The sequence below is a fragment of the Phyllostomus hastatus genome, unplaced genomic scaffold (genome assembly GCF_019186645.2).
Source record: "Phyllostomus hastatus isolate PE091 unplaced genomic scaffold, TTU_PhHast_1.1 phas_scaffold_501, whole genome shotgun sequence".
Lineage (NCBI taxonomy): Eukaryota > Metazoa > Chordata > Mammalia > Chiroptera > Phyllostomidae > Phyllostomus > Phyllostomus hastatus.
The window spans coordinates 56,247,459-56,274,211 of NW_025334033.1; the positions used below are offsets into that span (position 1 = coordinate 56,247,459).

Here is a 26,753-nt window from a genome sequence, read left to right on the forward strand (position 1 = left end):
ATGTTCAACGGAATATTTGGTCTTAGTGAATGTAAGTAAATCTCAATTGTGAAAGTCAGAAAAGTTGTGCTAGTTGTTAATCAAAATTCTTTTGCTACTCAATGTTACTATCCTTCCAGTTAAGTCTTACTTACCAAAATCATGTGGGCTATTAGGTTGCCCCCAAGAGCTCCAAAGGTGTAATATACAAGGGCCTGTGAATGAACAAAAGATACTTAATTGAACACGAGCACATATATTTACCTAATTCAAATTGTCACATATAATAAAGTTTTACTAGTATTACCTTTGCCTGACTTGAATTAACACCAAGTCCAGAGGCATAGAGAAAGCCAAGAGCCTGAAAATGATAAGAGTAAGAATTCCTCCTTTAGTTGAAGTTTACCCAAGACAGAAATAGTTTTACAAACTATAAAAAAAAATGAAAGAACCTTCACATGTAAAACAATTTGAATTATTCAAGTATGTACAACTTGGAATTAAAGAGCCTCAGAAATTCACTCAAGGTATTACAAATTACACAATAAAATATAATGTTAAACAAGTCAAAGTATTCAGTTTGAAGGTTAAAGATAATTTAATTATTAACGAGAAAAATAAAGCAGAACACAAATATGGCTTTTAGTTGCTCTTGATGAACAACTGTTATGAGAACAGAACAACTCTTGTCAGTACATCAATGCAAAGGGACATACACAATGAAAATGGATAAGAGATTGCCAAAACACATTATCCCAGGAGTATTAGGAGGCAGCAAGGGGTGAAGGTGAAGCAATCAAGGAAGAAAGCTCACTTCACAAAGTTTTCTTAAAAAATTCAACCAATCAAACAACGCACTGGTAAATAACGTTTTACCCACTGCCTTCTGAGGATCTTCCTCGACAACATCAAAGTATAAGCTAAAGTTACAAAAGCAGGTGCTATTCTCATCGAAATCCATGAGCTCTCCTGCATTTCCCACATCCCTTGTAATTAGGAAGGGCCATGTGCCTGGGGCTGGCTGGAAGGGATGTAGGCTGTTTGTAGACCTGGCTTTCAAAAACATCCCAGGGACACTTCCAGCCCTCTCTCCTTCATGGCTTAGAAGCCCCATGTTCCAGATGGTGTAGCGACATGACAGAAGCAGCTCCTGACCCTGGGTCGCCATTGGGAAGAGAGGGATGCAGGCAGGAGAGCTGCACAGAACCGGCATAAGAAATAACTTGTGTTGTTAAGACACTGTGATCTGGGTGCTTTGTTTCATCAGCTAGAATTAATTACAGTGGAGAGTCTTTTGCAATGAATAAAAGCACTGTGGCACTGCAAGGCTCTATTACTAGAAGAAAAAGATGCCTTTGAAAAACAAGTATTAAACTATTCTTCTGGCACAATGTTCCTGAAAATAAACATATATGGGAATGTTACATAAACTGATTTATTCAAAGAGAAAAATGCTTTGAAAATAAAGGGAGCAATTAGGATATAACCTGTCTGTAAACTAAAACCAAGAATACTTAAGAATTGTGGTCTAGTTAGATATTCAGTCCTACAGAAAACAATGGTTACAATTCCTGTAAATGTTGAAATAGTCTGAAAACAGACTTCTAACTGTGACTAGAAATTTTACCTTTAAGCAAATTTAAGACCTTCAATAAACCTGAATTACTGAAGGCATTTTATTTATTTTTAATTAAAAAAATGTTTATTTATTTATTTCTAAAGAGAGGGAAGGGAGAGGGAAAGAAAGGGAGAAACAGTGATGTGAGAGAGAAACACTGATCGGTTTCGTATGTGCCCTGGCTGGGCACTGAACCCACCACCCAGGCATGTGCCCTGACTAGGAATCAGATGGGCAACCCCTCACTTTGTGGGATAATGTCCAACCAGCTGAGCCACACCAGTCAGGGTGGAAGGCATTTTAAATAAATGTTGCCCCTTAAATCCAGGGGTCAACCTTACCATCACTAATGGGGAATCAAACAGACATTATACATCAAATGGTGTGATGGAATATGGAATACAGAACATCCCTATAATGCAGTCTGGCCAAAAATATTTTACTTGTGTTCATTAGCCTCTAGCTGTGACATCAGTTTTTAGGAAATATAGATGATAGAAAAGCAAACTAAAGGACATGAAGTAGTAAATGGATAATGTGAGCTAGGACATTCTGCAGAAAAATTGGTCATCTCTAACTCAGAAAAAAAGAGAAAGGAGGTGGGTAAGCTAGAGGTGACAACCAAATATAAGGTGTAGTCTTGAACTGGGTATTGGTTTGGACACAATGGGTATGAAGGAAATGTTTTGCTCAATACCATCTGAATATGGTATGGGTATTCATGCTGTAAAAAACTGCTGGAATGGAAAGGGGAGGGCTGATGACTGAAAAGAACATGTTATGGAACAGTAGAGAATGACATCTTATTTTAATATAGAATTGTATGTATCTATACACAAAGAGAAAGGTCTAGAAGGGTCTGCATGCACTAACAGATCACCAATGCTCATGTCTAGTTGATACATATGTGATGTTCATTTCCTTAGCATTTTTAGTTTGTATTTCTAGTTTCTTATAATGGACACATACTGCTTTTGTAATGTATTTAAAAAAAAAAACCACCAAGATTAGTAAGAACTAGAGCATCTGAACTTTGGAAAGAAATGCAATGGTGAATAATTGAGATAACAGCCAATTACCTTCATGTTTCATTTTCTACAGATCTAATACGGAAAACTACAGACATAACTGTGGCAAGATGCACAGCAAAATGCCTTACGTGACCACAAAGGTTCTCAGACGAAGGAAAAAGATCATCTAAGAAGACTGGTAAAATAATCTGCCACAAAATTAATATTTAAAGATAATGTACCTGCCATTCTTACTTGTCAAAAGAAGTCAGGGCATAAAGAATGAACTGTTGTTTAAACAAACAAGTGCTGTGTGCAAAGAGATTCTCCAGTGAAAGTCCACTCACAGTCTGCCCCTTGGGAGAGCCCTCCTCAGTCAGCTTCTCAAACATCTCTCTAGCTGCCTGGACGTTCTGTGTCAGGTAGTCGCCAAACAAAAGAGCGTATGACACTCTCTCCAGAGCCTTCGTGTGGTTCATGCTTGCTGCCTTCTGAAGATACCGATATGCTCTTTAAGTGTAAACAATTAAAAAACACATTAGCAATATTTTGGAACTTTTGTTAATTTTTGTAAAGATCTATGGAAAGGCAACATAATTTCCTTAACTACAGTTATGTTACCTGTATACATAGAAAACATTCTGGCTACTTGGTTCTTACGTGAGGTACCAGTTCCGTCTTCCTAATATGTTGGAATAGTCTAATTACACTAGTAGTAATTCTCAAAACTTTTATTAAAAACATTAACTACATTTGTGACCAGAGAAATGTAATAATATGGTATCCAGTAAATAATCCAACGACAATCACTGCAATTTTCTTTTTAAATCTCTGCAGACTATAACAAAAATTAGCTGAAATTAAAGGGACATGAAATATTAGAACACAGTCATTTGTTTTATGTTTTTTTCCAAGTGGAAATTCACAAATTCTAGCCTTTGCAAGAAAATCACAAAGCAAAAACAAAAAAAAATGAAACATAAGACAATTCCTTTTGTTTATATCATTTTAAATTCTGAACAGCATATGTGTTCTTGGTTCTTAGAAACTACAACCTGAGTCAATTCTTTCTATTTTGCTCATTGTTCACTCTTATGATCAGTATTTTTAACCTTTTTATCTCAGCAAGCTAAAATCTGATAAAAGCAATGCCACTGAGGCCCATACATCATATTCAATTTCTTGTAACGCAACTTAAGAAATTCCGTGTTTGGCAAACCACTTTAAAGAAGCACTTAGCTATTCATCTCAGGAACGGCCTATCATAGGGGAGGCATGGCGTTGGCAGTGCTACCTACTCTCTTTTTTGGCTCTTCTTACTGCTTCCATTGAGGATTTTCATCCCAGTCTGGTACATCATTTCTGCTTCTTGCATTTGCCTTCTTTTAGTCGCCTCTTCTTCAGCTAAAAACAAAATGTCAGATGCACTTAAATGGACCCTAATTAATCCTACACCAATTATTTATCAAACATCAGCATGTATTCTGCCTTTTGGGTAGTCTAACAAACACAATTAATGATCTTTTACTCTTGACGAATCTGACCCCAAAGACACACAATTTAAGTGTTTACCTGACAAAAGATGTTAGTAATTCTAAAACTTTTACTATAATTCAATAAAATTTCAGTAGTAGCTTATGATTAAATGCCAAGGTCGGTGAAAATCAGGACAGGATATTAAAAAACAATAGTAAGAAAAACACCATTTTAGTCAAAGGGCACTGTAGCCTCACCTGAAATTCTATATATTTTTATAATGAGAAAGTATTTGATTATTTCTATAATAAAAAATTCATTAAAATCTGATTTCTATTAAATATATACTGATGAATGTTCAAATTCTGTTTTTTCCTATGCGTTGATGCAACACTGAAAATCACAGAATTGTTACAGATTTCTCAAAATTATTTGGCTACTGTAATATTGTATTGTATCAGAAATCCAGAACTCATTAAGACACATCTGAATATTTCATTAGGATCAATATTTACAGAAATAGAAGTGAGTCCTTGAACATAAAAATATCTGACTGTATTACACTGAAACACCTAATCGCACTAGCCCAAAGTCAAGGATGGGCTCCCTCTGATGTTATCCCCTCGGAATGCCTAATTATGTATCCGAGCCATTGTTTTGAAAGTGTTATTTGGAATCAAAAGAGGTTCAAGATTTTATGTTGTTTTTTATTAGTTACAAACCTTTTCCTGGAAAAAAATCTTTAAAGGTCAGCCCCTTTATATCACCACTAACACGCAGGAAGGTTAAATACATATAATTTGTTAAGTGTTACCTGAGCACAGCACATCTTACTCAAAGTGTTTTTCAAAAGGTATTTTTCTTCCCACCACTATTAACCTTTTCCATAATGTTGTTTCCTTCACTGTCAAAAAATGTTTCACATTCATTAAGTTAGCAGGCTGCCTAAGGCTTTGCAGAACAACTTGTGCACGCCAGTGGAAAACCATCTCTAAATAAGACACAGTGTGATGAGCTGCCCGAGTGACAGGCTGGACTTCAGTAAGCACACTGCAAGCTTCCTGGGCCAAAGCCCATCTTTAAGGCTATAACCACATTATCAACATCAACCAATTCTGACAAGGATGGAAAAAGGATGGCTACAGAAAAGCCTTAAAGATGTTGTCCGAGACATCAAGCCAATGTGGACGTGCCTCCCACAGATCAATACTTACTTTCACAAAAGCCCCACTTTTCATCTGCCTTGTAGTCATAGGTTGTGGCACACCACAGTCTGCCGTCTTCCCTCCCGTCCGATGTGCACTCATCATATTCCTTATCCAGGAAAAGGAAAGGGAAGTGGCAGGGCTCCCCATGTGCTGTGCCTTCGATGGCAGTCAAAACTGGGAAGACCAGAAAAAAATGTAAACATGAACAGCACCTGTGGTATTCATGGATTTAGCACTGCCAATTTCAACTACTAGGATTTAAAGAATAGGAAACATAAAAAGGCCAGCACCAATTCTGCTTAGGGATGACTTGGAGATGAGTTTACTCAGCATGGCTAGCTGACTACCCAGTTCTACGTCTAGCTTAGGATTTCTGAAAGTCTTGAGATCTAATAACCTTAGTATACTATCTACTGTACAACTTTTGCCCAACTAGTGAGCAAAAAATAAGGCAAATGCAATGGAATCAATTCCAAATCTCGGCACAACTCTATTTTTTAAAATTACTTTATTGTTGTTCAATTATAGTTGTCTACATTTTCCTCCCACCCCCCCACTTATTTTCTATCTGCATGCTGTAAGTCAATCATCAATAATACATACAGGGGAAATGCTCCCCTAGGCAGTAATCCCTCCCATAGTTCTCTGTGATCCCACAGCATTTTACTAGAGCACTACCATACATATTGAGGTTCTTTCTTTACCATATCCTAGCTCCTACTAGACTTTGAGCTTGTTTAGGGTGGAGCCCATATCTCTACAGTTTGTTCTCCAAGTTCTTTCTGAGTATCTCCTAGGTGCTGGGTATGAGGCGGAACAGAGATTTCTGCTATACAGAATTTACTACCTTGCAAGAAGAGAGACATTAAACAAAAGTGTGATTGATGCTATGGAAGAGAAAGCCTCTCCTATCAGGAACTGAAGTTTACACTGAACCTCACAATGTGTAGGAGCAGGGAGTGGTTGAAAGGTGGTGGGGTGAGGAGCAGCAGTGCAGACAGAGGAAACAGGTGTGTTAAGAATCAAAAGAAAATAAGCATGGTACATTATACAAAATCTTACAAGTTCAGGAGGTTGGAAGATGCAGTGTGAGTGCCAAAGTGGGTTAAGAGAAAAGGCTACAAAAGCATGAAGGAACCAGTCTAGGGGGTCCTGACTAATCTTATTAAAGAGTTTGGACTTCAGCCCTGGCTGGTGTAGCTCAGTGGATTGAGCATGGGTCTAGAAATCAAAGTTGCTGGTTCGATTCCCAGTCAGGGCACATGCCTGGGTTGCAGGCCAGGTTCCCAGTAGGGGGGTGCATGAGAGGCAACCATACATTGATGTTTCTCTTCCTCTCTTTCTCCCTCCCTTCCCTTCTATCTAAAAATAAATAAAATCTAAAAAAAAAAGAGGATTTGTTTGGACTTTATCCTGAGAACAGGGGAACTCATTTAAGAGTTTTAAGTAAGAATGACATGCTTACATTTTATTAAGAGAGTGGTCAACAGAATGAAGGCTGGGTGCAAAGTGACCACACTAAGGGCTGTGACAGCAGTCTAATCAACAGGTAACGCAGCCTGGAAAGATCACGAAATGAGAGTGGAAACACTGAAGTGAGCTGAGGAAGCAGATATGGTACTATTTACTGCCTGCCTGTATGTGCAGATGAGAGGAGAGAGGAGGCAATGATGGCTCCCAGGTAGCAGGCTTCAGGAAGTGAGTGGAAGGTCGTCCTTACTAAGACAGAAGGTTCCCACCACCGTACCTGATAGAAGTGACTCACGGTACCTACACTGTTGGTAAAAACAACGTGGTTTACACTCAACGTGTTTTCCTCCTGGGAGCCTGTAATTTCAGTACATGCTAGGCAGAGAGTGATCACATGATTACTCTCTATTAAAAACTCCAAGCACTGGGTCTCTAATGAGCATCCCTGGAAGATAACATTTCACAAACGTCAACACACGTGCCTTATAAGGATTCAAGTGTGTCTTGTGTAATTCTCCTTGGAAACTTGCACCTGGCTTCCCCTGGACTTTGCCCCATGTTGATTTTGTTTTGTATACTTTCTCTATAAAAAAAATCACAGCTGTGAGTACAAATATATACTGAGAACTCCCAGGAAATAACCAAACCTGGGGATGATCTTGGAGACCCCCAACATCAGTTGGCATCAGACGTGGCATTTACTAGAGTGACCTCGGCTCACTGAAATATGGTGCAAGTGTTCTTTGAGAAAGGAAGGATATGATGAATCTCTGGTGCCCCAGGGGTTACTGTCACCCATGACACGCAGCAGCTGAGCTGCTATCTGCCGTGAGAGGTAAAATTACCTGTGGAACTTGAGAACGACAGATTCAACTCCAGGAGAGTGGGCTCGCTGGATTCCCCCCTTGCTTTGGGCCATGCTGGTTAAAGGGATGATGCCTTCAGGTGTTGTTCTTTCCTCCAGATGGGAGGATAAAGGACCCCAAATTCCCAAAGGTGAATGGGTCAAAATGTTAAAACTCTGAACTGTACTTTCCTCCAGATAGGGTGAGGGGTAATGGTGAGGGGAATGGAGTTAAATCAGGTTCCTGGGCTGGAGCAAGGTTTTAGATAAACCAGAAAGAGAGGGAGGGGGGTAACCTGCCAGCAGTTTTTTCCAGCCCAGCTGCCACTGCAGTGGCTGCCCCCACTCCCCTTCCTCCCCTGCATCCCAGCCTGACCTTCCCTGGCAGCTGGGAAGTTCACACAGCAAATGCTAAAGTTACTGTGAGGAGCTTAAGTAAATTTGAAATGAGGGGGAAGAAAAGAAATTTTTTTAGTGGCTCTCTATTTTGTGGCTATCACATCTGAATGTATGGTAAAAATTACTGTAAAACATTAAATACTTGTAATTCAATGTATGCCAGAGAAATTATCCTGATCGGGGGAAGCTGCATAGAAGAAATGTGTCAGGAGGACACAATTTCCATGCTTTTGCTGCTGGTGGGCAAGCTGGAATTTAAACTCTCTGAATACTGGAAAAAGAACAAATTTCTGTAACTGATGAGTTTTACCATTGAGAAGAAGCCAAGTTTGCCACCCCAAAATATGCCACTTTGAGATTTGGTTATTTTAAAGAACAAGACTCAGGAAGAGCCTTTTACCTCCCACCCCAACCATCACCTGCCTAAAGGAATTCACATTAAAAGCCCAGCTGCTGCAGGAAGGGGATCACCTTAGCGTAATATGAACTCTCATATGAACTCGGTGTGGCAGACAGGGAGGCACCCAGCAAAGTCCGGTAAATTCCCTTTTGTCTCCCCTTGTTTCTGGGTGGCCCTACAAGAAATTTCTTCACCAAAAATTTGCTCCTTCCCACCTACCTGTGAATTGTCCATCTTCCCTTTGAAGTCCAGACTACTACCCCAGCCCCCCTTCTCCTTAGCTGAAAATGGCAAGTAAGTCTCAAGTGTTCCATTTGTCCACTGGTGTCACATTCGTAAGTCCAGATTTTAGATGGCTAATGAGTGGCCGTCAAAGCAGAGGTCTGGCCCTTAGAGACTGGTGCGCGTGTCTGTGAGTGGGTCAGTTTGGACTGAAGACAAGAGATGGGAGGGGTAGAGAAAAGTCTTGCCTGCCACTTGGACTTTCCGGCCCTGCAGCACCTAGCCTCTGCTGCTGCTATAGGAAAGCCTCTGGCTTTTCAAAAACCCTGAACTTGCACACCCTAATTGCACAGGCTTGACTCTAAGCTGCACGCTGATACTGTCTGGTCTAGGCCAGTCTCGCCTGAGCTGTCCGAACTGAAGGCAGGCCTTGGCTCAGTCAGCAGGGCGCAGACACTGACCTTTGCACGTCAGGTCGCCTCTCTGTGGGGCCTTGCACTGTGAGGAAATCATGAACGCTTGGCTAACTGTCTGAGTCACATACAGGTCCCACAGGCAAGGGCTTGCTCTTTGACGGACCGTATGAAATCAAGCTGCTGACTGGAGACATGTTCTCAGAGACTGACTGGACTCGTGACTGCGGCCCAAAGCTGCAATTTCGGAGAGGGACTGACCCTGCACTCGCTGCCGAGAGGTCATAAAGACACCCCACCTGCTCTGGGACAAGTCTCACCGCGGCTGAACCCTTGTCTGGCTCTCCGGACTCGCTGCTGTTGCAACGAGGGACTGGTTACTTGACCCTGCTTCCCTCACCTTTCTCCTAGTGCAGACACCCCAGTGCAATCTGATCATTAAACACAGCTCTCCACAGAAAGGGGCTGGCCTTTTCTAGGCTGCTCACTGGGTAAGAGGAAAGTTGTTAGCCCATTTTGAAATTTTTTTAAAATTCAAATCGTCCTGAACAATTCCTGAACATGGTATCTTTCTAGTTCAGTTGTGTAAGTGTTTTTCTGTGAGGATGTTTTGCCCCCATTGTACACAACCTCTCCAGATGAAAGGTCTGGATGAGTGCAGGGGATGACTGAAACAAGTAAATTATGACACTAAATGGAAACACCAGTTTTTTATCAACCGAGGAAAATAAACCTAAACTCCTGCACCTGGAGGGGCACAAGGACTAGGAGGCAGTATTGTGGTCTTTGTTTTCAAAACCTCTTCTGGGAACACCTCCCTTCTCCTAAAGTGAAGTGCTCTGCGCCCCTCTCCAAGCTGCTGAGAGCGCTCTGACTGCGGAATGCTGGGCCTCTGAGCAGAGTGGACAGGGCTGGATGGCAGGCGGGCAGCAGGAGGTGGCCCAGCTCTGGCACTTCCCAAGCAGAAAACCTCCCGGTGCTGTCCACACTCAGGAGGTGCAGAAATGGTCTCATGGACAACAAAACCATATGGAACTGTCTGGTAGTCTCTCCGAAAGCAAGGACTGAACTAAACTGTGTGGACTAGAAACCCTAGGATAAGACACCCACGGTGGGAGGCCACGCTGCACTGCCTGATATGTGTTCTGCTTCGGGTGCCCCAGTGGTCGCAAATTCTGTGTTGCCAGTGTTGCCACACGTGCTCCCCAGGGCAGTACTTCTGCATGTGTACTCTGACCACCACGGCACTGCCTCAGCCCTGGAAGGCCTGCCAGTTAGCTTTAATTTACTGGCTGGAGTTGTGCTAGGCCCGAATTGATGCTTAGGGTCAGGTTAAAAAGATTGATACAGAAACTTTAAGAAGATAGCCACCTTTGTGATTAATGGGATTTATTAACTGGCTAAGTCCAGGACCTGTGAAGGGCATAAGTGAAATTAGTGCTGCAGGCTGGTCTTGCTCTACTGTCTGGGTCTTACCGCGAGTAACTTTGCTGAAAGACAGCGTGGCCAGTGACCACAGGGGTAGACTGTGCAGAGTGGAGTTGACAAAGCAGGCCTGAACTTCCATCCTTGAAAAGGCCTGCTTACAAGGCTGGCTCTCAGCTGGTATCTGGGAACTTAGATTTCTGAAAGGTTCCTGCTACCCCAAATGTTACCAGTGGCTCTCCCCAACTATACAAAAAGTTTTATGCTGAGCACCTGCTTTCTTCTGGGAGTCTGGCAATTGGTATGTGATCACTGTATCTTTGAAAATATTAATTAAGTTTGTTAGTGAGTATGACCTGGTTCCTGTGAGTCCAATTTGTCAATCTTAACCTTTGTGTTATCTTATCTGTAATAATTAATTTGAACTGCTAATCAGTATGAGTGATGATACATTTCTTAACCCTATCCACTAAAAGTGCCCTGTAGTAATGACACTTCAGCTGCATGCATATCCCTGGTGCCCAGGCTGTAATATCTAAGTACAATTTCACACTAAAAGCAATCTGGGTTCCTTGGAGAAATGGCTCAGATTCATTTCTGGGTCAGAAAATGTATAAGATGAATTTGGGACATTGTGTCCTGCCTGAAAAGAAAGAGGTTTAAGAGTCATTTACAATTAGTCAAAAGAACAAAGGAATGAACTTAAAGGGACTCTCAATAGTCCCAAATGGGATAATGTAAGCAACAAATGGGAATGACTGCAATAGAATGAAGCGTAAGTATATAAAACCCATGGATTTGCAATAGTGCTCAAAAGAAAAAAGAAAAGAAAACCAGCAAACAAACAAACAAAAAAACCCCCATACTCACTGGTCTCCTTTGGAGGTTTCTAGGAAACCAAATTATTATTTGAAAATATTTCAAGGAAAAGAATCAAGCATTTATCCTGCTTCCTTGTATTGACTATATTTCAGAGCAACTGAATAGCTGATGAGGGAAAGTTCTTGATAAAATAATCCCAGATAATAAATGCAGGAGCAATGATAAATTAGAAAGTCATCACTTTGCATCTCCTAATGAAGTAATGGATCTAGACAACAAAACAGCTGCCAAAACCTCTAGAAGAAAAGTTGTAACAGAGTGCAGCCAGGTCACCCACAATGAGGGGATCTGAAATAGGGTCCAGAACTCGGGGTGTCCAGGAAATATAGAAATAGAGGATGTCCTCACCCCCACAAGTCTGGACTGAGGGATGGTACAGACAGAGTAGGGCCATGAGTTATTTTACATTATCAATAACAGCCCTATAGCTTCATTCCTAATATGCAGAAAGTTATTTTGCATATCAACAAGTCTAGCTAGGGAAATGGGTGTGATTCCCGGACTAAGTTCAGCAGTCAGAGTGCTGGCAGGTGTAGCCAACTGTAGGAGGAGTCAGAAGTGGGTTGCAGAGGAGGATTCGTGCCAGGATTTAGCCATGCTGGTTTTTTTAATCTTGTGCTTTTGGTACTGGAGAGGGGGCTCCCTTGACCACCTGGCTTAAGAATTGGGAAAGCAAGATGCAGCAGTTTCAAAGGATGCAGAGGATTCCCCAGCTAGCCATGAGGACATGGTATTGCATTAAGAACCGGAGGTGGACGGCAACACAGCTGATGGTGCTGGGGACTGTGGGAAAACTGCCCAGCTGAGCACAGATTCCTGGGAGAAACTGGGAGTCTAGCCGAGCCACAGACTTGTATTTCTTTTTCCTGAGATACAGTACCCTTGGCTGGCCTGGTTGGGCAAAGGAGAGGAAGGAAGGAAGGAATATGTGTGTTTGTGGGTGTTCCAAGGGAGTTTGGGATTTTAACGGTGACATTCTACCATTACTCTAAACCTGTATAACTTTTTAATAAATAGTTCCTTTCCTTTTAACCAAACTCTGGCGCTGAGAACCACAATTCCTAAGGGCAGCGGGCAAAAGAACCACAGTACAGAAGGACCCTGGAGGACAGGGCTTGCTTTGGTAACAGTATCTTGGCACACACAACGGGTTCTTTCTGTAACATGGTCAGTGAGGAACTTTTGAATGGCTGGACCAGGCTGATACCGCCCAACCTCACTGATTAATCTCCAGATGTGGGGCAATCAGACACTATATGCCTCCCAATGTAATGCAATAGGAAATATAAACCACTCTCTATGAAACAGTGTTAATTAAAAAAAGAGAACTAAATCTATACAGGCCCCTAGAGCTAACTTCTAGTTAACAGACTGGACAGCAGAGTGCAACAAGTTAAACAACATTGCAAGGATTTGACCAGATCCAGAAAGTGGGAAGTGGGAGCACAAAAATTATTGTTATTTAACAAATAAAATGATACAAACAAGGGAGGGAGAACTGTTACAGATTAAAGGGAAACATAAGATCAAAGCATGTGTACTAACTCAGACAAACCAATTCTAAAAATACATTTGAAACAACTGGGAAAACTGAACAGAACCTAGGTATTGGGAGATAAAGGAATAATAGCTAGTTTTGTGGGTGCTATAGTACTCTTGTGGGTCTGTTGAAAAATATTATTTTTAGATGTGCACACATAGGTAAAATAATATGTAGAATTTACTTTAAAATACTTAAAGCAAATAATATGTGGAGAAGGGAAAAAGAGGAAATGTGTGGGGTGCTGAAGGTGAGGTGAGAATAAGAGTGCTGAAGCTGGGCGATGATGGGGAGAGGGGGGATCACTTTTGTGCATTAGTAATCTCCCTGATAAAACAGTAAGAAGGAATAGCCTCTAGGACACCTTCAAGCACACCAACACTTCCATCATGGGGGGGTGCCAAAAGGAGGAGAGCGAGCAAAAAACTGAAAGCCTATGTAAAAAATAATGATGAAAAATTTCTCCAACCTGGTGAAGGAAATGGACGTACAAGTCCAGGAAGCTTCAAAGGTCCCAAACCAGATGAACCCAAAGAGGCCCATACCAAGACACATCATAATTAATATGCCAAAGGTTAAAGACAAAGACAACATCTTAAAAGCAGCAAGAGAAATGCAGTTAGTTACCTATGAGGGAGCTCCCAGAACACTGTCAGCTGATTTCTCAGTGGAAATGCTGCAGCCCAGAAGGAATAGGCAAGAAATATCCAAAGTGATGTAAAGCAAGGACCTACAACAGAGATTATTCTACCCAGCAAAGCTATCATTTAGGATCAAAGGATATATAAAAAGCTTCCCACATCCTGGCTGGTGTGACTCAGTGGATTGAGCACGGACCTGCCAACCTAAAGATCACCAGTTTGATTCCCGTCAGGGCACATGCCTAAATTGCGGGCCAGGTGCCCATTTGGGGGTGCGCAAGAGGCAACCAATTGATGTTTCTCTTGCACATCAATGTTTCTCTCCCTCTCTTTCTCCCTTCCTTCCCCTCTCTCTGAAAATTAAAAAAAAAAAAGAAAAAAAAAAAAGCATCCCAGACAAGAAAAAGCTAAAAGAGTTCGTCACCAAACCTGTATTACGTGAAAAGTCGTTTAAAAGAAGAAAAAAAGATAAAGATATGAGTAATAAAATGGCAATAAATATCTAGCAAGAACTGAATCTAAAAAACAAAATATATATCCTTGGCTGGTTTGGCTCAGTGGTCGAGCGCCAGCCTGAAAATCAAAGGGCTGCCAGTTTGATTCCCAGTCAGGTAGGGCACATGCCTGGGTTGTGGGCCAGGTCCCCAGTAGGGGGCGCGTGAGAGGAAACCACACACTGATGTTTCTCTCCCTCTTTTTCTCCCTCCCTTCCCCTCTTTAAAAAATAAGTAAATAGCCCTGCCTGGCATAGCTCAGTGGATTAAGCGCGGGCTGCGAACCAAAGTGTCGCAGGTTCGATTCCCAGTCAGGGTACATGCCTGGGTTGCAGGCCATGACCCCCAGCAACCCCACATTGATGTCTCTCTCTCTCTCTCTCTCTTTCTCCCTCCCTTCCCTCTCTAAAATATGAAATGAAATAAAATCTTAAAAGTATTTAAAAAATAAGTAAAGTCTTTAAAAAAATAAAAATAAAAAACAAAGTAAGTGAACAAGCGGAACAGAAACGCATAGATACAGAGAACATTTCGATGGCTGCCAGACAGGAGGTGGGTTGGGGGACAGGTGAAAAAGGTGAAGGATTAAGAAATACGAATAGGTAGTTAAAGAACAGTCATGGGGATGTGAAGTACAACACAGAGTATTCTGTCAATAATATTCTAATAAGTATGTATGGTGTCAGATGGGTGTGAGATTTATCAGGGTGATCACTTAGGAAGTTATACAATATCTAATTACTAGGTTGTATGCCTGAAACTAATATAATATTGTATATCAACCGTAATTGAAAAATATTTAAAGTAAAATAAGTAAATAAAAAGGAATGAATTAAACTATAATACTTGGCCCAAATTAAAAAAATTGTATATATACTTGACCTAGGTGCAGGAAAAAAAGGTAATTTCAAAGGAAGTAAACAGAATTATTTTTCTGAAGAAAAATTTAGCAATATGTATTAAGCATCTTTTAAAATTTTACATTCAGGCCAGAAAATTCACTTTTAACAATGAATTCTCAGGAAATTTTCATAGATGTGCACAAAGATACATCTAAAATGATCTTCCAGCAAAAAAAAAGTAACAAATTCAAAGTTATAGCATATTCACATGTAAAAATTTCTGTACCCATTAACCATGAAATTATAAAAGAATACTAAATGATATGGGAAAATGGTCAAGATAAACTGTTATGTATAAAATGCAGGCAATAAAATAGTATATACATTTTGACCCAATTTAGTCTTAAAATCACACATCTGGAAAAAGCCAGAAAGAGTAATTCTCCATAATGTTAATAACTGTTATTTCTAGTTGATGGGGTTAAGGTACTTTCCTGAGATTGGCTAACAGTGGAATCAGTGGGTGTAGCAGTGACCTTTGAACTAAACAACAGAAGGGTGCTCGGACAGGGCAGAGCGGACACATTACTAATTAATATTTTAAAGGACAGGTATTTAGCACACTCTACTGTGAGAAAGATGATGTTTTAAATTTAAAACCAGAAGATGTCAAGGTGAAAGTCAGAAGAGGATTAAAGTTTACGTAAGTTAAATGAAGAAGGACAGACAAATTACCCAGGATGACTGAAAAGGTCACTGCAGTAAAAATCCTAATACAATTCTGAAAATAACCAAAATAGCCTGTTACACCATCCTTCTTGAGTGTACCACTCTGATAGGTCACTACACATTGAGGTCTAAAAAGAAATTTTAGAATATTAGTAAAATACAAATGCAATTTTGACTACTGAATTTGGCTTATGTAAGTGGGTTAAATCTGTTAAGAAGTGAATAACTCTGCTATATTAAAACCTAGAAAATCCTAAAAACCACCATGTTTTGCCATGTATAATGTGCACTTTTTTGCTCAAATTTTTGAAGGAATAATAAGGATGCACATTATACATGGGTAGTACTAATTTTGTATCTCTATACATGTTTTTAATTCTTTTATTTATGCTTATTTGTTAATAGTGTAACTCTAGAAAGCAATAACAATATTTGTATGCAAAATAATACCCTGCAATACAAAAATCAGTTTTGTTTCTAAATATAAATAAATAAGTAAATAATTGAATTTAAAAATTAAAACGACAGATTTTTTTCCCTGAATGTTTGGGCCAAAAACATGGGTGTGCATTATACATGGGAGCACATTATACAAGACAAAATACGGTACATTCTATACATTGTATATCGTTAATGATCAGAAAAGCCAGACTTCTGCAGCTTTTTCACGACCTTTAAAATTTCAGTTGTCTCCTTTCTAAATCAGGCAAAAGCGAAGAAAATGTCCACACTACCTGGTTTCCGTACTTTCATTGGTTCTTCATAATCCTTGTTTTCTGGACTTGAAGACTCTAGAAAGCTGATTTCTTCCGCGACACTTTCCCCTTCTTGGCTCCGGAGGCTGTCTTCCTCCTCCTGAATGGGGGATTCCAATTCTGATTCTTCTGAATCAAGAAATATCTGACCAGCTACCACTCTGCCTCCTGTGCTGTGGTCCTTTACCGACTCCTCTGACGGCAAAGTCTGAGAATAGAAAGTATTCTTAGTGGTCAATGGTACCACAACTTGTTTCAATCTAATTTGACCATTACTTTGGTAATCCAGTTGTATCTCCTTCGGCTCCCTGAATGCGTCATGCTTACTCATCTCTATGGGCTTTCCTGTGTGTTTGCCACATCATTCTCATCACCTGCCTAACACCGACTCTTTCTTCCAATTTCAACTTAGATTACTTCCCCCAGGAATCCCTTCTTAATTCCTGGAACCTGGGTTAGGGTCTTCCCCTACGTGCTCCCAACATATCTTATACTTCCCCTTAGGACAGCCCTGTGTTCTAACTTCCTGTTTCTTATCTACAGTATGTTCCCTCTAATCTAGAGATCCGGGGATCATAACTGAATGGCCTCCTTGAATACATAATAATCAGCCTTATCCATTCAATCAACCAATTTAAGTACATAATTCAACAGATTAAAAAAATTGATATAAGCAAAAATAAACGGCAGAGGTTCAGTCTTCGAAATTAAAAACCCAAAAACTAAAAGAAAAAGGAATAAATCAGTCTCTCATTAGGCAGTAAGAGCCTGTAAACTTTTACACATACATGGAACATTCAAGTTGAAATGAAACCTAATAACCAAAGCTCTTAATGGAAATATTTATTTTCTCTCTAGTAGGTCAGTGATGTTTTTCCTTATCTTTTTCTTTTTAAAAATCAAATTCTGTTGGTCAAAAGATGCAGATTTCACATCCTTTGTTTTCAATCGGGCATCAAATATGAGTCAGTGAAAATTTTAGTACACACCTTGGAATCTAAGGATTCATCCTGGCTGCCTTCTTCATCTGCAAAGAAAGTTTAAGACAACTGAGTCATCTCTCTTTTTGGGAAATCACAGGTATTATTAAAAGAAAGCATTTAATAAGTACAACAAATAATAATCAGACACTGAATAAATACATCTAGAATTATCTAAAACTGGTTGTACTCAGCAACTATTCAGAAAAGATTGAGTGAGAAGATAAAAATGGGTTGGGGTGGTAATTTCTCCTGTTTCCAGGAAAGACATTAGCTTTACCTGTTACACAAGCAGGGAGACCAACAACCCCTACACCAAAACCAGATACTTCAGATACCATCCAATTCCTCAGCATATATTTAGTCTACTACCGAGAATGAGTTACTAAATTTATAAAAATAAATCTGATTTTGTGGTTCAGAATTCTACCTATTCTGCTCAGAGTCTGTTAGTGCTGACTAGCACTTTATTGTTCACTAAGACTACTTAAGACAGACACTAAAATTATTATTATTATTTGACAGCAGAGTTGCTGGACTGAGATATTTAAGGTGTGCTATTTACTGAAGAGCCAACCAGATACAGGTAAAAAGTAGCATCATACCACCATGCATTCATTCACAAAAGATCTATCTATTTAGCTTACATTGAACAATGAATCCAGACACTAATTATACCTTTCTTCCAAATGCATATCTGCTCTCTTGGTTTTGTCTGATTAATTTTCCTTCTATTATTCTTTCTGTATTTTCCTGCTATTACTTCTGTTCTGCTCCCTTGTTATTTTTTTTTCCTGTTCTTATATAAACACACTCAACAACCCAATGTCCACATGCAAATGTTTGCTTTTTGTGTTCCTGGCCAATTAGAAACAAACAGTCAGATGATCTCTAAGTTTCTTTACTTTTAAAATGACCAAATTTTAGATAGGAGTGAGCTTCTGTTTTGTCTGTTCCATAAGTTACATGAGAAGTTAACCAGTAGGCAAATGTTACTAAGACCATGTGATTTTTACTAGAAAATTTGGTGTTTACGATCAACATCATTTATCTTTATTTCATATGGTCACACCCTGAATATTGTTTGTAACTCTCTAAAGTATAACATGTTTTGGAGTTTGTATTATCACAATACTGAGCTAACTTTAAGAGTATAACCAACTCAAAATTATGTGCAAAACACACAGCTCTATTTCACAGCATGTTTCTTTTGAATATTTGAGAAAACGTCTACTACTGAGGTTTTGTCATATATAAAAGCACTGTCAATCGAAAGAAACTTAAATTGTCACTACTTTCACATTCATTATTTTTAGATTACCTTCCAAATATGTTTTATTTCTGGTGGAAGGGGAAGAGGAGGGTATAGCATGCATGCATCCATAGTGCCCATCCATTTAGGTAGTGATGTCAATTACTTAATAATCATCCTTCAAGCTAACTCCTTCACAAGTATCACCCACAGCCCAAGTTCTAACATACGGTTCAAATTTCATTCTCAAAAAATCTTTGGATAAAGAGGAAAATATTCATCTCTATTACATATTGAAGTTATATGTATGGAAGTATTTAATTAGTCACAAACATTAACTAGTTAATTCACCAAGAACAGCCATTAAATATGCAAATGTATATGGTATATTGGTATATCCCAATACCGAAACTTTAGATTATTTGCAACTCTTAGGTCACTAAATCATTAAATTTAGTACCTTGTCACAACAGGTCACATACATAGCTAATCAGTAAATAATATAGATGTCTATAAATACATCTTAAGACATGTCCATTTGAGACACTACAAGCTCTTAGACATTAGTGTGTTTTTGAACTCAGAGACATGGGAACTTCTGACATCAAGCTTATTTCATGTGAATTGCATCATGCTTCTCTCTCTCCTCTCTTCACAAACTAGGAATACATACTAAGGTTACTGGTAGATAAGAGAATTCTTTCTCGTTTACTAAAGCAGGAGAAGCTACTCCAGATGGTAGTCTTAAAGCATAAGCTATTTTCTCTTTCAAACTGATATACCCATTCACATAACACATTTAAAGAAGTTGATTGTAACCTAGAAACTTCTGCTCTATAGAAGCTAGTAAGGATTAAAGACATTGAAATTATACATAAATAAGAAGAAAACAGTAATGCTTTCATCAGCACACAGACATCAAGCAACAAGAAAAATGCAAAAGGATTCAATGAGGAGTTATGGGATTTCTCACTCCACATCATTATATCCAAAATATAATGGTTTGCATTACTTTAGTAATTGTATACCTTCCTTTGAAAAATATCAGTTTTCACTTTAATTTTATCAGATAACAAAACTGCAAATCACCAGGGACATTCTCTCAGGAAAAAGTAATTATTACAAATTCATTTTCCAACTCGTCATGTAAATTACACTGACACACTTTCAAACACAGAAAGTCTTGAGTTTGCTGCAAAGAGACATCCTGTCTTCTGCTTTGACACTGCATCTGTGCAGATGCTACGATACTCCTGATTCTTAATTACTTCAAATCTGAGGTCTGAAGAGCTGGGTTCAAAACCTGGCTTCACTGTGTATTAATTTTATACATGTGGTTCAACATCACAAACTTGCTCAGCCTCCTTTTCCTCAATGGGTCAAAAGGAACAATACCATCTACCCTGTTGACTCACAATGTTTTGGGCAACAAAAGAACAATGAAATTAAACATCCTCTGCAACCTGAAATCTACTCTTTGAATGTATGCTATTAACACAATTATTACTTGAAATACCTAGCAGTGGACCTAACTTAAAAGAGAGAAAAGTAAACCATGTGCCTGTTCCTGCCAAAAATAAGAGAATATGTATTTCTAAGTGAGAAATGTTACAGTATTTCTCACTTTTATCTTGAGAACATGAAGGAGAAATATCTTTTTAAAAATCCCCTTCTTTAAATTTATTTATTCACAGAGAAAGCATTTCAATAAAAGTATCATTTTTTACATGCCTCTAAATCAAGATATTAGATAACAGCTACAAATAGTGATAGGATCAAAATTCTCTTCGTTGGCTGACCATCATATTCTACCTGCTAATGAATGTAACTTGCTCTGGGTAACCATTAACATTCAAACTTGAAGTCAACACCAAAGTATGATCCACCCAGATTTTTCAATAGCAGCAAATCTTTAAATCTAAACTAAAAACGAGGCTGACATCCCATATAAATAAGCACCTTAATGAATAAAAAAGTCAACTGAAAATCCACACACTCAGTTTACAAAACTTTATCTCATGTGTTTTATAATGTTTGCACTTCATGTGAGCACAGTACTGCCTTTACTACCTGTCAGTCTACACAATGTATTATTATTGAGCTCTGGCCAAGTAAGGTTTTTGCCTCTACCAGAGAAATGTTTTGGTACAATTTAACTGTGATGGAAATCACAGCAGACACTTCGTGAACCTAGTCCTCTGCTTACATCAGCACAACTCAAAGATTTCACACTTCAGTATTAATAGTCTTCCATCATGACATCCAAGAATCCAAACGGTTGATTAAATGACTTCAAGTATCATCTCCATGGACCTGAAGCTCTCAGTATATAAAATCTAGTCAAAGGAAGATGCAGAAAAATGTTTGTATGCTTTAACGTTCTTTATATTCTGCAAACTGAATTCAAAGTGCTATATATCATATTCTTTAACTAGCAGTTCTCATAGTTTAGTGTAAAGATTCACTTGGGAAGCTTGTTAAACAACCCTAACCTGTTCCAAACACAAAAATGCACTTTTAACAGGTCTTTAAGAGCAAGTCTGATGCAGGTGGTCCATGGTCCATACAGTACCTTACCTTCTACACTCAACAGTTTCTTTTCATACTTTCCCTGATCACATAACTGCTAGCAGTGCATCAAGAGTTATGTCAAGTTTTAAAGATTTGGTCAGGCACGCAAACTATCACTGAAAGGGGAGGTGGGGGAGTCTGACCTCAGACCACGATGCTGGCTGTAAAGTAACTAGCAAGTGCTTGTTGCTTTTGAAATGGTATCTCAAACCACATTATGGATAGAATTTTAGGGTTAGGACTCTTATTTTAGAAGCAGAATGACGTTATGGCATTGACTTACAACTAGGACAGATAATTTGGGGATTCAAATAGCCATCTGGGAAATTTTCTGTTTAAAAAAGTTGACATTTATATCATGCCTTATTCTAAAAAAAATTTAAAGACACAGAACAGCTGTCTTGTTAACAAAAAGTGATTAAAATGCAAAAGCTTTGCTGTACCAATTGTTTTTTTACCAACACTTAGAAAAAACACTAAGTGCTTCTTTTACAAACAGTCTCAAAATAGAAATTTTCAGATGTCGGCAGGTTCCAGTACTCAGAAGAAATTATTTTTAGAGCCAGAGTATAAATCAGCTAGTTAAACAATCAATTCAAAAGCACATGAATTTCTACATCTACAAAAAGGTTAAAACTAGTAGCTATCCTTTTAAAATTTACAGGGTCCATGATTTTCTCACAAATCATAAAAATTACTGCCAACGCACATGTTACTACCGTGACAGGGGGAAAAAACACTTTCTTAAGAAGCCTTCTTCAAAAGGGGGAGGGAGTAGACACAATCATATCAAAGGTTTTCATTATTAATTTGACAAAGAGATGGAGAAACCACTCAGGTGCTAAGCAAACCACTGTCAACATCCTGGTTTTCATGGACCTGACTCTGCCTAGTTAGTGACAGTCCCAGAAGTGTCAGTCACCTAATTTTACAATCCCCAATCCAGAGTTTCAGACCCAACGTAGCACAAAAACTACATGAGAGCCAAGGAAGCTCCAGCAGGGTATCTGTGCCGCCGTGCATCTGAGCCAGCTCTGGAATTCACTCCTGAAGACTCAATTCCTCATTCGTGAGGAGTCGTGCAAAGTTTGTTAAGTGAGAAGAGGTGTGGGCACGGTGACCGCCCCTTCTTTTCCTCCCCTCTCTAGTTCCCTAAACACCCCCTCCAGCTCAGGCCAACCGAAGCCCAAGGAATGACAGCGAGTGAAGGTTGGTGCTAGCTGTGACCAGACAAGAGTGGAGTCCCCAGCTCGAGCCCCCAAGGCCCTACCCTGGGTGGAGGCCGGAGGGGGCGGTGGCTCCCGACCTCCAGTACGAGGGGGCGGATACTGACCCGAGTTCGCCAAGGCCGTGCCCAGCAGCACCGCACAGAGCAGCAGCGTCAGCCCGCCCTGGACCCGCATCCTGCTCTCGGGGCCGCTGCCACCGCCTGGAGCTGTCGCTTTCGCCTCTGCCACCACCGACTCAGCCACCGCCGCCTAACCGCTGCTCTTCCTGCTCTAGTCTCCTTCCTCCGCCCCTTCCCAGGCCTCTTTGCCCTAGAGCGTAGCCTATCGTCGTCTGCCGCTATGGGCTCCTCGCCCAATCGCCGCGGTACTCCCGCCCACCTTAGTGCCCCGCCCCCGAAATCACGCATTGGCCAATCGTTATGCGAGGCTTCCACACCGGCTTTTCCGGTTGGACCACGGCGTCACCGACATGGCCCCAGTTAATTGGTAGCTTCTGAGTTCAACCATCCTGGAATCAGAGCGTGAATCCAGGACTGGGAAGTCACCTAAGACTACAAGTCCCACAATGCACTCCACTGACTCCTCTCGTTGTGTGCTCTTGGGAAGTGTAGTCCATGGTGGGGTATGCTTTCAAAGTGCAGGTGGCTGTTTAAGAGAACTTCGGTAACAGCTGGGCTGAAGGCTAAACTGAGAGCCTTGAACTTTCGGGCGTTTTTTTTTTTTTTTTTTGAGCGTGGGGGGTCAAAATTAATATCAAGAAACAAACATTGTAAGGTTAACAGTTTGTAATATGTTAAGCTCTTCCTCTTTGTTTTATTTAGAAAATTTGAATTGGAATAATGATATCAGCGAGTAATAAGCACAGCTGGTAGACCGAATTCGAAATATATATATATTTTTAACTTGGGTGAAAAAGTACCGTATATTTGGAAATCGAGATGGAACTCACTGCTGGTCCTCCTTTCCCTTACAAAACAAAAGGAAATAAACCCTACCCATTGCAGATAATTTCATTGTTAGTTTTCATTTTTATGCGGGCCATCAGATAATAATCATCTAGAAAAACGTGCCAACAGCCTTTGCAAAGCCTTTCAAACACTTGTCCTCATCTGTCTCCTTTTTTAAGTTACATTGTTCTCTTCTTTATTGACTAGGCTCAGGAGTTGAGGTTGATGTTTTTGGAAAAAAGGTGACAGTGAGTGCACTGAAGAAACAGAAACAGTCTTGTGTATTAAGTACCAAATCCAGGCATGCTTCCACTGGGTAGCAAGGCAGCAGCTTGGTGTTGCTGCCCCTTCATCAGATTGTGTCGTTCTGCTTTTCCTAGGATCCATCCACAGCTCTTAGGCCTGGAACCTAGACAGCCTGGGTTCAGGGTTTCGGAAAAGTCACACTCACCACATATCTTGATACCTCTGGGCATTTATCTTCCCTTTTCTTTGATAGAGAGTCCTCTGTTCCATATTCACATCCAAGGGAATGAGGAAAAGTATTGTCCCGTGAAAAAGAGTTCTCTTTCCTACTACTTCCTCCTTTGCACTCATCTCTATTTCTGTGTTTTTAAAATTAGGTTTTATTTACAGAAAGTCATCATTCCTTCCAGTTTGTCTAGTAGGTTACATAATCTAGGGGTTTAAAAATTGTTAACCAAGAAATCTTACTTTCATCTGCAAAAGTTACACTATGCTGTTAAGTACAGCCAAGGCTATAATAATACAGATATCACTAAGTCTACTGGATCTTGAGAATTATTCACAAGCACTCACAAGAAAAGGATAAAAATTTGTCCTCCCGAAAAACCGTATCTCTTTTTAGGAAACTGGTAGAGCTTCTGCACACCTCAACATTTGTGATTATGCTCTTACAAATGTATTTTTACACAGTCTGTTCCAGGTCAGCTAGGAGTCAACAGGCTTGATATTGGCAGGTAAACACACATCCCTGCAGACCCGTTGCTGTTCATGATGACATTGGGAGGTACCATACTGCAACCCCAAAGGCTCTTCCCATTGCATTCCTACCTAATACATACACCTATGAAGAGTATTACCACCAGTAATATTTAAAACAAGGTCACTTAATACTGCAACTCACATGTAGCATAGAATGCTCAAATATGTTCAGTTTTGAACTGTATGACAAAGCCAAATATCCCACCATTCCAATAAAAAAGTGGGGAATAGTTTTAAAACATCATTAATTTATGTGGTTACGTTTTTGAGTAAGAAAGAATAGGCCATACAAAATTTGGGAACAGAAGAAAACTCGGATTTCAGCCACCAGTACTTTTTTCAAGACAAACCTAGTATTTCTATGCCCTGCCATCTGGAAAGTATAATTCTTGCTTTGCCTGACAACTTCTAGTTGAGAATATGGCAGTCATTCTAATCGCTGTGCATTAAGAATCTTGTTGCCCCTGACTGACAGCTCACATCTGGAGCATTTATCATGCCTACGTGGCAATACAGGGGCCAAGAAGGCAGAGGAGGATATGGAAGCATTCCCTGTGAGTGATTACTGAAAAAAAAAAGTCCCAATCCCCCCAAAAGTATTGATCATACTACCTAACTGCATCCAAGGAGAAGAGAAGAAATAGCTGAGGATTGCTGAGACTCTAGTCAAGCTGTCACTGCAAAGGGCAGAGGAAGAAGCATGTAACATAGCTCACATCACATGTGCTTCACTCTTGAATCTCTTCTCTCCAATGTGCCTTTCATGCAAGCAGGACTGGTCTTCAAAGTTTCTGAGTTTCTTTCTTATCCAAGTGGCTCAAAATAGTTTAAGTCTTTCCCAATGGGAACCAGTTGGAAAATATAAAGCTTTTGGAATGTGGCAGCAAAGGAAATAAGCAAAGGAATACACGGAAAGAGGGAGGTTAGGAGAAGTCCTCCTGGTACTTCGTACTGGTTTAGAGAAAAAAGTTTCCAGGCTGCTGCCTGCCACAGGGTCACGAGCAGAACTGTTTGCCCTGATACACTAGTCCCATTATTTTTGTTACACAGGTCCTTCTGGCAGCCGTTGGACAGTAGCTCCTTCTTCACCAAGGCTTTGAAATGTGGTGAAATTGCAGTGATTAAACCTCCAACACTGGTGATATGTTTGTGTCTTAGCTTCGACAGAGAGACATGCATCAGAATGATGAGAACAATTGGACGTGGCATTGCAGCTTCCACCAGGGTTAAGACAGGTCTAGCACTTCAGGCAGAGGACAAGCAGGATGAGCACGAGCCCAAGCAGGATGAGCCCTCCTTTGCTTCCCTTTGTGACCACAGCATCTGACCTCGCCCAGGGTCTCATTTCCAGTGCCACCCCCATCTGTATTTCTGTCACTAGCAATGTTTCCCCAGAGTTCCTCCGATTTTAATTTTTGAAAGATATTTTATTTATTTACTTTTAGATAGAGGGGAAGGGAAGGAGTAAGAGAAGGAGAGAAACATTGATGTGTGAGAGAAACATCAACCAGTTGCTCCTTGCATGTCCCCAACTGGGTCCCTGGCCCGAAACCTGGCCCACAACCCAGGCAAGTGCCCTGATGGGGAATTGAACCAGCGATCTTTCAGTCTGCAGGCTGGTGCTCAGTCCACAGAGACACACCAGCCAGGGCCCTCTGATTTTAAATCATAGAGGAAACTCTGGTATGTTTTCCGCCCTTTTTCGTCTGATTGATCATTGAGTTGTATCAACTGAACTATACAGGCTTGGGCAAAAGTAGGTTTACAGTTGTGAGTCCATGAAACACAGAGTTCATTCTTCTATTACTATTTATTAATTATTGTACTATTTTCTTTTTTTTTAAGATTTTATTTATTTATTTTTAGAGAGGGAAGGAAGGGAGATAGAGAGAGAGAAACATCAATGTGCGGTTGCTGGAGGTCATGGCCTGCAACCCTGGCATGTACCCTGACTGGGAATTGAACCTGCAACACTTTGGTTTGCAGCCCACCTTCAATCCACTGAGCTACGCCAGCCAGGAATTATTGTACTATTTTCCATACAAACTACTATAAATGTACTTTTGCCCCATCCTGTATAATTACTCTTTTATGTAGCCATTTTTCTTTCTCACTGAAAAACTTTCTTGTTGGCCCTCATTTTCCCTTACCTGCCTGATGTACCTGAGTTCTAGCCACACTCACCAACCTTGTTCTCACTTCACTCTAAACTAAACCACACACTGTGGCCAGATTAATTTTCCTTAAACACTGCTTTCATATCCTTATTCAAAAATCTTTCAATGGCCACCTTTGTCATAAAATAAAAAAAATATTAGAACTTCTACTGACAAAACAGGAATTTATGTTGACAGTTTTCCTTTCTTGGGGAAGTATTAGGGAAGAAACTTCTGCTTTCCCCATGAGAAGCAGTGATTACCTG

The 26,753-nt window shown here is 40.0% G+C and overlaps 1 protein-coding gene across 1 annotated transcript in view; it reads right to left on the reverse strand.

Annotated features, from left to right (window-relative positions):
* SEL1L (SEL1L adaptor subunit of ERAD E3 ubiquitin ligase) overlaps positions 1-22,674 on the reverse strand; it is a 51,168-nt gene extending 28,494 nt beyond the window's left edge. Inside the window, exons 1-8 of the mRNA XM_045822360.1 lie at positions 22,484-22,674; positions 17,337-17,374; positions 16,327-16,555; positions 5,298-5,465; positions 3,906-4,011; positions 2,955-3,117; positions 287-340; positions 135-194 (exon numbers count right to left, since the gene is read on the reverse strand). Of these exons, the coding sequence (XP_045678316.1) occupies positions 135-194; positions 287-340; positions 2,955-3,117; positions 3,906-4,011; positions 5,298-5,465; positions 16,327-16,555; positions 17,337-17,374; positions 22,484-22,553 (888 nt within the window). The 5' untranslated portion in view covers positions 22,554-22,674. The remainder of the gene's footprint in view (positions 1-134; positions 195-286; positions 341-2,954; positions 3,118-3,905; positions 4,012-5,297; positions 5,466-16,326; positions 16,556-17,336; positions 17,375-22,483) is intronic.
* Between the last annotated feature and the right edge of the window lie 4,079 nt (positions 22,675-26,753).